General features: G+C 41.2%; 1 protein-coding gene across 1 annotated transcript in view; it reads right to left on the bottom strand.

The window, feature by feature from the left end:
- Positions 1-245: 245 nt before the first annotated feature.
- Positions 246-12,477, bottom strand: part of MRPS28 (mitochondrial ribosomal protein S28) — a 72,165-nt gene continuing 59,933 nt past the window's right edge. Inside the window, exon 2 of the mRNA XM_009868632.1 lies at positions 246-539. Coding sequence (XP_009866934.1) covers positions 386-539 — 154 coding nt within the window. The 3' untranslated portion in view covers positions 246-385. The remainder of the gene's footprint in view (positions 540-12,477) is intronic.

The following is a 12,477-nucleotide window of genomic DNA, read 5'->3' on the forward strand; positions in this document are numbered from 1 at the left end:
TGATGTATTTTAACAGAGATTAAAATCAGTATCTGTAGTAAATATTCTGCACTGCAACTGGAAAATCAGGAAGACTTGACATTGTTCTGTGTGAAGCACCCTACTGGACGGGGCACCACGACAGCAAGCTTTGGACTTCCCCAGTGGAAGTGCAACGCCTTAGACCAACATCCTTTTGGGACAGAAATACGAATTCTGGAATTTATAGACGAATATGCAGACATTCATATGCAAGAGCAAGAATCAGGTACGACGTGCTTATTGGCTTTTATTGACTGCATTATTTACACAACCAAGGAGACAGAAACTTTCATTTATTTCCCAAGGAAACATTTCATTTGTATAATTTGCCGTAGAGCACAAAGTGCATTTATCTACATGAAATCTACTCATTTTGCTTTGTCTGCTGGCCTTCTGCAAGCCCTAAAAGCACTGCATCGGCTTCCAGCAGTGTCGTATCTGTTGTTGCACCCAAGAACCTAGACGTGAGTTCCAGATCCAGCAGTCTCAGGCGTACTCGGGTTCCTCTCTGATATTTTCTGTGAAGAAAAGGAGAGAAGGGGAAGAAGCAGTTAAGCAATGGGTCTCCTAAGGCTGCTCTCTTGTCTCCACACCAAAGGAGCAGCCCCACAGAAAACCATGTGCTTCAATGGAAGCCCAACACTGCTATAATGCGTCAGCACTAAAACTGTTGGGACACGCTCTGTGCCAGCACCACCACCACAGAGCCCGTCTCTGCTGACACAATCCTGCCCATGGCAGAGAAGACACCACTAGATCCCTCTGAGGGAATGCAGGCTCTGCAGAAAAAACCAGTTTATTATCTAGGAAACTCTTTGTATCTTCCATCAAAGTATCTTACTGTATCCTCCACTGTCATGCACACAATCATCTGCAGGACAACATGTCATTAAAGGGGATGGCAAGTCACCATTAGATGACTGGTGACATCGCTATTATCAAAAAAGCGTAATGCCAGCTAACTATAGTTTATATTTCCAACTCCGGGCCACAGGCAAGGGAACTTTTCTCATCTTACCCCATCCTCCAAAGACTAGGTATCATCTGCAACTTTTCTGTTACATATAATTAAAAAGAAACCCCACAACTATTGTAATGAAACATGTTGCCTATGGGATCAGGTTTTGCTGTTTTGCGCTCTTCTTCTTTCTTTTTCCTTTTAAGTCAGAAGATGCAAGTGTTCAACATGTTTTAAAAGTAGACTGTGTCAGGATGCCCATGCCAAATTAGCGAAGAACTTTTAAATACTGCCATCTTTTATAAGGCACCTGGGGACCTACTGATCAAAGTCCAGCAATCAAACTGAATTATTTTTATTTTAAAAGTTCAAGCCACACTTTTTTTTTTCCCTAATCAAAGCATAAAGAGCTGAAGATGCATCAAGATTGGCCAGCCTGGGGAAAAACAAGAGAAAGCTTGAAACGTTCTCCAGATTAGAGAAATGTAAGAGGGAAGTCTGGTTGTGCACATTTCCACCTTGAATGAGTAGCTACACAGCGAACTTCAGCCAGCAAGGCTTCTGCCACCACTCATCCCAGTGAGTCCTGTGATGATGTGCATGAATCAATACAGTAGAAATACCACATATCTTTCTCAAAGTCCTAAATGTGAGCTCCTTCATCTATCCAAAATGTGAGCAAACACTCTTGCAGTGAAAAGCACAGCACAGTTGCCAAAGACAGTGAAGAGCTTATCTTTGGTTGTTACCTGAACAGCTGGAAAGGATCATTTCTGCCCCTTTCTCTGTGAAATATTTGCATTTCAAAACAGAACAGTTTCACAACTGCTGATAACTATTCATAAAAGCTAATGTGCAACATTTCAGAGGAGTAAGATAAGGGCAAAACAAAATTAGAAGACAATGCACAGGACCTTAAAAATGAACCGTATTTTCCAGGATTTGTTAGGTTTATTTAAAAGAGAAAGATTCCCAAAGAAGTCAGGAAGCTTTGAAATAAGGAGAATGAAGAGGAAAGCTCCTCACTGAGGAACTTTAAATGAAGACGCTAGCTGACTAGTGATTTTAGCCATTTGGGTATGTGGGAGAAATCTCCAGAAATTTCTCTAGCATGAACCAAACTTTTACTGTACTGACAGCTGCTGACTACATGGGTTGCCTTTGCATCCAACCATAAAGTTATCCTGATCCCTAATACTATCTTTAGCATATCGAAGACCAGCTGAACCTCCGCCTTTCTCTCCTCTCCTCTCCTTCCTCTTTGAGAAAAAAAGCAGCTCACCAATAATGTAAAGCAGGACACTATTGTGGAAGCTAGCTCCAGGGTCCAACACTCTTCTACAGAAGGTGGAACAGAATGAGGTTTAAATTGAATTAGAAGTATTCTCTTTGTCTGACAGCACAGAGTCAGAGAGACGTTGAACTCCATTTCTGTAACCGAAAATGATGATTTGCACAAGTCAATACAGTGGAAATACCACACGTTTTCTTAAAAACATAAAAGCTTTTCAATACTTAAAGGGGGCCTACAAGAAGGATAGGGACAATCTTTTTAGCAGGGCCTCTAGCAACAGAACAAGGGGTAATGCTTTTAAACTACAAGAGGGTTGACTCAGACTAGATATAAAGAAGACATTTTTTAAAATGAGGCTGGTGAAACACTGGAACGGGTTGCCCAGAGAAGTGTTGGAGGCCTCATCCCTGGAGACATTCAAGGTCAGTCTTGATGTGGCTCTGAGCAACATAATCTAGTTAAAGATGTCCCTGCTCACTGCAGGTGAGTTGGACTAGATGACCTCTAAAGGTCCCTTCCAACCTAAAGCATTCTATGATTGTATGTGCAAAATATTACTTTCATCATGCAGCAGTTGCTTTTGGGCTCGTTGCTAGACTACAGTGGTAAGGAGGAAAACCTGTGAAGAAATTGTACTTCTCCTGATTAATAAATCTAGTTTAGCAATAAATTAATAATCTTAAGCATGACTCCTCCTATTTTAGCATTATCAAGACTTTGCTCATTGTACAGTCTGCAGAGAACTTTGCAAAGTCCAGACACAACTTTAGCATATATTTGTAATGCAAAATTCAAGCAATTGTATTCTCCTAAAAAGAACCATAATCTTTAATGCTGCTTCAGAAACTCAAATAGATTCCAGATACTTTTAATCATACTGAACTCAATTATTAATGATGGTCTTCTAGTCACAGCACATCTGTTTACAAAGAGATCCTGAAGAACATCACTGCTAGGAGCTGACACAACTGCCAATTTGTATAAATATTAACATTTGGGTTTGTGGCAGATGTTCCCTACAGCTAAAACACTGTAGAATAAATGAGAAGTAGAAACACGAACACATTGTGCACTGGTGGTCTGCCCACCACATTTAGAGCAAGAAGAAACGACAGGTAGCTCTACGCATAGCAAGCATATTCCATCCACAAAGGTATTTAACCTTAAAACAGACAAAGCTATCCTACAGTTAAAGCAGAAGCAGGACTGCCCCGTTTGAGAGCCCCAGGATCAAAGTTCTCTGGGGCTCCGGGCACAGGGGGTGATCACAGTGGGGCAGGAGGGGCAGCTGTGCCTATGGGAGGAGAGGAGGGGTCAGGTGACCCCAATGGACCAATCACAGTGATCCTTCCCATGGTGCTCAGTATATAAGGGCCTCTAAGAAGACTTCTGGGGCCTTGAGTGCTGCTGTGCTGGAAGGGTTGCCATTGGCAGTATATCATCTCTCCTAGTACTGCTGGTGTTCCTGCCTCCTGTTTCTTGTGTTGCAGAGGAGCACTGTTTTTCAGGAGAGGGCACCTTCCTCTGCCTCTTTGGCTGGGAGCAGCACAGCTGCTCCAGGGCTTCCTTTTCTGTTTTCTTGGACTGTCATCAGGACTCTGGGCTTGGGAGCTCCTGTCTGCTGCCAGTTCCAGTCTGGGACTTCTCCTCTTGGAACCTAGGTGCCACCTAGAACGTGTGGGTTGTGTGTTAACGTGTTCTCTTGTATCTTTATTTGCATACTTGTATAATATCTGTCTTTAGTTCAACATCTTCGTTATAATTTTAAGTGTTACTTTCTTTTTCATTACACTGGTTCAAGTTTCTTGAACCTCAGAGTCTCTTTCTTCACACTGCAGGAGGAGTCTCTCTCACTGGTTCCCCTGTTATCTTCCCCTGGGAGGGTGGTGGGGGGATTGCAGAGAGCATCTGTCAGAGAGGAGTGGCTGGCCCAGCCCTAAACTTCAATAAGGACCCAGAAACAAAGCAGGCATTTTATTATTTTCAGGAATGGTGTCCTTGGAGACACAGGACACCAATGTAAAAGGAAAGAAAACATCTACTCCATTTTCCAAAAGGCTTCACTTTATTTTTTAAGAAACAATGCTGGTATTCAAGATCATCCTATCTCATGACCGTCAGCAGGAGCCATTAACCTATGCCCAACCTCCAAGCACTGTGTTTGTGAAGGATGCATGTGTTTTCCTCCTACCACTTCCTATCACCAGGTAAGAGTATTAGATTCACTTCTGTCCTAGTTTCAAGTAGACGAAGGTAGTTTAGTTGCATACATAAGTGAAGGTATAGGAATATTCTACAAAACTTTACGAAAATGTTTCACAAGTTTTTCCAAGTTTTCTCCACTTCTATAGAATTTATTTACAAGAGCTATCAGTTTTAACCCTCTGGGAACACCAGTTCTGCACAGAAGGACTCTGCCTAACACTCAGCTTCAGGGGTGGGAATCCACCAGCAGCTCTTGCTGAGCCATGACACCATTTCAGGCCACTGTCAGTAGAGCATCCACTGAAGCACCCACTAGAAACCTTCATCTGAACTTCAGGCAAGGATCAATGACCTCCAAAGCTTCCTCTGGTTTGAAGGAGTGCCTGAAGGCTTCTTTCCATCTCTTCTGGAGTGGACAAGGAACTGGGTACAGGTGTACCTTTCCTCAAACATCCACATCCAGAAGATGACCTGAAGTTAGAGGCAACCCAAATAACTGCCTCAGTACTTGCTCTTTGTAATTTTTAGACTGCCACAGAAAAGAATGTAAGAAGCAAGGTGAAAATCCTTTTTCTTATTTGAACTGTAAGTCTGTACAACCACACATAACTGATAATCCAATATTTAAGAGTACAGAGAAAGCATAGCACAGCCTTGCTAATGCTGCTTAAAGAAACTTTGGAAGCAAACCTAAAAACTAAAGTTTATGTCCTCTTACTACATTAAAAGTAGGGCCTTTTATCTTTGCACACAAACACTAAACTACTGTGTCTTACATAAAGTAGGTCTTCTCTTTGCTGAACACACATAAATAGCACAGTGTGCACTTCCAAACTTAAACAAATTGGAAGCTTCCTTCTGACTGACCGTAACCCTTTTATTGCAATTTGGTTCCTACACTAATTCCTTCAGTTTTGCATTGATGCTTTAAATCATAGAATCATAGAATGTCAGGGGCTGGAAGGGACCTCTAGAGATCATCTAGTCCAACCCCCCTGCCAGAGCAGGATCCCCTAGGGCAGCCACACAGGAACACATCCAGGTGGGTTTTGAAAGTCTCCAGAGAAGGAGACTCCACAACCTCTCTGGGCAGCCTGTGCCGGTGCTCTGTCACCCTCACAGTAAAGAAGTTTTTCCTCATGTTGAGGTGGAACTTCCCATGTTCTCACTTAAACTCGCTATTTCTTGTTCTATTCCTGGGCACCACTGAGAAGAGATTGTCTCCTTCCTCTTGGCACCCACTCAGATATTTGTATACGTTAATAAGGTCCCCTCTCAGCCGTCTCCTTTCAAGGCTCAAAAGCCCCAGTTCTCTCAGTCTCTCTTCATAGGAGAGATGATCAACTCCCTTAATCATCCTCGTAGCTCTCTGTTGGACTCTGTCCAGTAGATCTGGGTAAGAAGCACAGTGGAAGTGCAATGCCTTAGATCAACATCCCTTTGGGACAGAAATCTCTCCATCTTAATGATAAATTAAAGGAAACAGCCCAAAATTCTTCAGTCATGATTTTAAACCTGTAATTTTTAAAAAAGTCATTTTACTATATCCCCTTAAAATATATGAATAAACAAAATCACCCAATATTTTTATATAATAAAACGGTAAGGGGAGGATATGGGATGATGTACTTCAGCTCTTGCTAACTTTCAAGAATGCTGGGGGGAAAATGTTGGTTTTTTTTAAATTTAAGAGTCATTTCAGGCTACACTGAAAGGTTTACAAAGGGAGTTAACTTGTAAAGCAATGAGCATGTGAAAACAAACAGGCTATAACTAAAAATGGAGGTTTGATCCTAATTATACCATTTGCTACCAAGAAAATGGGACAGTAGTTTTGCAGGTGTGCAATTTCACATGTAGAGAAAGCACCCTCATTATTATATGCCATTAAGAATTTTATTCAAAGTCTAAATTATAGGTGTAGACATTAAGGTATATTGTTAAACTTTTCAATATTTAAAACTACATGTGATCACAAATTAGCAAGCAGTCATTTTCCTATTAAAATTGCTCAAGTTATTAGTTCAAAATTTAAAGCAACAAACCTTCTATTCTGGGAAATGGTGCTACAAAAATAACACAATTACAGAAATCATTGGAATATTTTAGCTTGTGTTCCCTCTATTTTGTTACTGGTTTTCAGTCTCCAATGCCTCCTTTTGGAGGAGGCATTCTTCTATCCCACCCCTCGTGAACAAGCATTTCTGAATGGAGTAGGAAGGCAACTGCTAAACTTGGGGTTTAATTTCTATACCGAGGGTGTCATTTAGAGACTTTATTTTTTTTTTTTTACATTTTTCACATCATTATTTTTTAACATCTCCCAACACATTCTAGTGTTGGCTTTCAAAAACAGCAATAAAAGGAATCCCTGGATTATCTCCCAGACAGAATAGATTAATATAAAACACTTCAAGGACGGAGTCACAGTTGAGCCATAGTACTCTCAGAGAATGCCATGAGAAGTCTTGATGCTTTTCATTTTTGTACTGTGAGAATTTCAACGTGTCTTTTTCAGATCTATTATTCTAGAGGTTTTGTTTCAGTGCCTTAACAGAGTACCGTACAGAAGAGTATAAGTTTCTTAATTGTTTCTTTTTCTCTTTATTATGTGTAAGACATCAGAGTATCAGCCTTAAAGAAAATACAACAAAAAAGGTAATGAAATAAATTTGACCATCACTTTTCTTTTCCCCAGATTTTTTTGCTGGCCTTGGTTACTACCATTCAGAATCATTAAAAAATCACCCTGCAGCTCCTCATTAGCAAAACTTAAACTACAATACCCCCCCGAGAAGCCAGCCCACCTCTAACTGACCCCAGCCAGCAGCCGAATGAAGTTGTGTGTGGAACAATTCATCTTGTTTCTCAAAAATGTTTTGAAGCTTTCATAGATTCTGCCAGAGCCCACATTGGCCTCTGCTTTATTGGTAAAGGGAGGCCATATAGATGGCTCAGGATGCTACTCTGGCACAGATCTATATGATTTTGTATAGGTCACCCTCTGATGCTCTACAAGGTAGGAGCTCAGCAAGAGCACACCACTTCCCAACAGTCCCTCACTCATTACCAGCATACATGAAATTCTTGTTCAGAAGAAATATGGATGAGATTAGCAGATTGCTGACAAGTACAAGGCAGCATAGTTCTACACAGTCATAAAACACACACACACACCCCCCCCAGCATGAGCTCCTAGGCAATGCTGGGGCAAAAAGACCAAATCCTGGCATTATATATACGAGCAAGATGGCAGAAAGCGGCAGTAGAAAGGTAGCGTGAATTCTGTGCAGGGCAGAACATGGAACAGTAAGACAGGTATTAGGAGAGTGTGTAGTATCCTGCTGTCCACCTTTCCTGAGAGGCTACTCAAGACAGGACAAAGAACATGCACAAAACTAAATAACCATGTAAAGATCTTGATTTGTTAAGTTATTTAAAAGGTTGAGCTGTCTACACCTTTACAGAAAAAAAACCAGTGGTATTACAGGGTGCTTGCATCTATCTGGGAAAAGCATGTAATGGCAGGAAAGTAAAGTCCAACAAATGCAAATGGGAATCACAATTCTGCCAATAATATTGATTAACCACTGAAAAAAACTCCAAGCACTAGAGGCTTTTCAGCCACTGATGGCTTCAGCTGAAGAGATGTGAACACAGATGTGTTAGTTCAGTTCAGGATAACCTGCTGAAATGTCATGTCTCATGATACAATGAAGTCCTAAGAGATGACCTGAAAGTCCCTCTCGGTTTAAATTTTAATCATTCAGTACTTATTATCGCAGCACCTAGTCATTCTAATAAAGGACGGAAGCTCAAAATAAGATTTGCAAAGCATCTCTGTTCTCTGCAATCAAACACTTCACAAAAAATGCTCCAAGGTTGCTGGTCGTGTTCCATCAGAAAATGAAACATTTCTTCTCATGACTCATCAGCCCACTGATGCTTCAGCTGCCTTTGTTTCCTACCCAATTTGTTTTCTTCTGTCCATGAACTAAGCAAGCAAACATGCTCCCATTTCTTCTCAACATTTACCATTTGTGATACCTGCTTAATAATTTTTCAGAATATTTTTGCTCATTATGTCAAAGCCATTCTCTTACAAGAAGAAAAGCTACACTCTGCTAAATACAGAGATCTAGGTACTTTGCTATATAAAAGCAGATAAGTCTCTCATATTGGAAGCATTTAGCAGAATGCTGGAAGCCTCTAGGAAACCACCAGATTAAACAACAGTCATTGTCACCTTGTCTTTTTGAACAGCAGTGCATAAGTAGAGCCTATGGCCAGCATCCTTAAAACCAACAGGTGCTTTATAGAATTGTTAAGGTTGGAAAAGACCTCTAAGATCGTCAAGCGTCAACCCAACGCTACCGTGACCACTTAACCATGTCCTGAAGTGCCATGTCTACAGATTTTTTTAACACCTCCAGGGACTGTGGTTCCACCACTTCCCTGGGCAGCCTGTTCAATGCTTCACCACTCTTGCAGTAAATAAATTTGTCCTAATATCCAACCTAAACCTCCCCTGGTGCAACTTGAGTCCATTTCCTCTTGTCCTTTTGCTTGATACTTGGGAGAAGAGACGAACTCCCACCTCACTACAACCTCCTTTCAGGTAGCTGTAGAGAGCGAGAAGGTCTCCCCTCAGCCTCCTCTACTCCAGACTAAACAATTCCAGTTCTCTCAGCTGCTCCTCATACAACTTGTTCTTCAGGTCCTTCATCAGCTTCGTTGCTGTTCTCTGGACCCACTCCAGCACCTCAATGCCTGTCTTGTAGTGAGGGGCCCAGAACTGAGCACAGTATTCAACGTGCGGCCTCACCAGTGCCCAGCGCAGTGGGCTGACCACTTCCCTATGCCTGCTGGCCACACTATTTCTGATACAGGCCAGGATATCATTGGCTTCTTGGCCACCTGGGCACATATGCTTATCTCCAATTCAGACAAAACCCAAAGTACCCAATGTTTACTAAAACTGACCAAAAAAAAAACTTGCTGTAGTTTTTGCTACAGTCTCTGCAAGAATCAGTTTGCATTCACTAAAGATTTTGGGACAGAATCGCTCCCTTTTTAGGGAAGGAATCCACAAAACAATCTATACTTCATATCACATCAAAGATGAATGCTGTAACCTTTTCTCTATGCCATGGTGGGGTAAGCTTTGACAAATGAAACTTGCAATCGGTCGCTCCTGTCATCTAAGAACTAGTATCAGATATAGTTATGTCATCATACAGTAATTTATGCCAGTTGCTTTCTCAGTCTACAACATAAACAATATCCTTTAGCTTGAGAGGAAACATCACTCTAAAATAAATCTAAATCTTTAGTCCAATTTGTTACTTTTTTTCTGCTATTTAAACTAAGCAATGACTTATTTTTATCAAAAAATATGGGTTAGAAACAAAATGCTAAAAATAAAGATTATGTACTTGAATAAAAAAATAGCTAATTACAACACAAAATTTAAAAAAATCTGTAGCCCTTCATGTTTATGGGCACCAGACGCTAGGCAAACTGCTTAAAAGATGAAAGAAAAAGGTAGCCAAGTGGAAAAAATCAACAAACCTCACTCGTAAAGCATGATCTAGCTCATACTCTTCTGCCCATCTTTCCACAAGCCATGCCTACTGCAGTTCCTGTCCCTTCCCTTTCCCATGCTATCTCACGCAGACACTATTCATGTACACTGACCTAAACCTTCAGCTCTCCAAATTTCAAATGCAGTTTCCATAGTACTGTGCTAGCTTCCCTCTTAATACACATGGTCACAATCTTACTCTCTTTCTGCACTTAATTCTGTGTCCCTAATTATAACTTTCTCTGATCTCTTCCTGTCTCTCTGGGATCCCTCACCAGGAGTTTCTTGTTTTCTTTTTATACTCCAGGAAACTTTATTAGACAGTTTTTCTTGTCCTCTTACTTACTGCCTCCTCACTGATCCTAGTCCCAGCCCATTTACACAGCCAACTTCATTCTCATGTCAGTTTTTTATCCCATCACAGCTTTTGTCTTTCACCGGCACCAACTAAGTTCAGTTGTCTTCTTTTTCTTGCGGTGCTTCTCAGCTTTCTCACTCAGCCAATTCCACCTTCCTTGCACCGGCTGACAGGTCTCTTACAAGGGATTAAAAATAGGAGGTTTTGAAAATCCAGACATGTTATTATCAAAATTCAAATCAGACTGTTTCTCCCCCTTTCTGTCTGGGTAATGACATTAGCTTGGGAACAATGACAATGAATTTAAAAACCTGCCCAACCTTGGTGCTCAAGCCTCAAGCTTTGTACAGCTTGGAGAAGCTGTCACATAGGAAAAACCTCAGCAAACCAGGATAATTTACATACTGTCAACAGGTTTTTGCAGACACGTCTTCTAACCCTGCTCTGACACTCCCATCTGTGCTGATGGTAAGTACTGTCCATGTCCCTTCTTTGTCTTTAAACCCCACTGTAGCTATAAATTAGATTTATTCTCTTGGGACAGCTGCATGCAGAAAATGAGTGAGGAAGCTGGAATGGCTACTCCAGTGGCAGTTGTGTGTGAATTCAACAGGAGAGATGAGAAAGGTGCTAAAGTTGGGGAAAGCTGGGCACTAGTGGTTTGGGGTCTCAGAGAAACACTGGAAGGGGAGAGCAGGTTCCGGAGGAGATGCAGGTTGAGGAACACAACTTTGGAGAATGTGGGTGAGGTCTGTGGAGAACACTGGCTTGGTGAGAGTTGGTGGGCTTGAGCGTAAAGGAAGAAGAACTGGATGGGGCACTGACAAGAGGAGCTGGAGGTACCATATAGTTCCCCTTTATCAATCAGCTCAGGCCAAGGGAGGACTTCTTCCCAAAGGACTGCTTAAAAATACCAGTCTCTTCACTGAACCTCCCTGTTCCCAAGTCTTTCCTCGTTTCCGGTTTCAGCTGTTGGTGCCTACACAAAAGCACTGCCTCTAGCATCCATCCTCTGGCTTGCTCAGTCACTCTTATTGTTCACCTATGACAAGAGTCAAGTCACATTTATGAAAGAGTTGCTCTATAAGATTCAGCATATCCATGCAGACTGCTCGGACAACTGCAAGACAGTGAAGAAGTAATCAGATTTTAACTAAAAATAGCTGACAGTATCAACACTGGTCTGACGTAGCTAAAAGAGGATAAAAAGGGATCCTGCAGGTAAAGAGCACCACTGTAACAACAGCTTATAAATCTATTTCCAGTTCATTCAATAATGTTGACACATCACTGAGTGTATCAACCTAAAATATATGTCTGAATTTAAATACCAGAGGACATTACCCAACATTTTAAGGTATGTCAAGTAATGCTTCTTTAAGTTTCAATTCCTTGTTAGTATCCATTTAATCTGAATGTCCCATGAACAATTTCAGCTACTTACAATATGAATGAACAATATGGACTAATACTGAACAGGCTTTTTGATCAAAAAGAGGTCAGGGTGCTCCTGTAAAAGGGGACATTTTCAGATTTAGTCAGGAACATTTCTTTGTAAGCTAACACTTGCATTATTCATTCAAATGGCTTTCACAGTTAATAAAAGCCTATTCAGAGACAACATGAAAATCTTACTGGGGAGTGGCTCCTTAAAAATACAACCAGTTTGACATTGTCAGTTCGATTTTCAGGAACCAGCAAGAAAGAATGTGAAGCATGGGGAAGGCTCTCTTCTCTGCAGAATGCCATGCACCCGTCTTTGAGAAAACCCAGTATTTGATCATTTCACTTCCTGCTAAAAATAACTAATATTAAGAGATCTTAACAGGAGCCGGGAGAGGTACGCTTTTGCAAAAGGCATGTTTCAGATTTAAAAAACTATTTTTCAGGAAACATATGAAGCAGAAGAAGAAACCTGGAGGCATTCAAGGTCAGTCTTGATGGGGCTCTGAGCAACCTGATCTAGTTAAAGCTGTCCCTGCTCACTGCAGGGGGGTAGGACTAGACGACCTTTAAGGGTCCCTTCCAGCCCAACACATTCTATGATTCTATGAGAG

This window comes from Apaloderma vittatum, unplaced genomic scaffold (assembly GCF_000703405.1).
Source record: "Apaloderma vittatum isolate BGI_N311 unplaced genomic scaffold, ASM70340v1 scaffold1714, whole genome shotgun sequence".
Lineage (NCBI taxonomy): Eukaryota > Metazoa > Chordata > Aves > Trogoniformes > Trogonidae > Apaloderma > Apaloderma vittatum.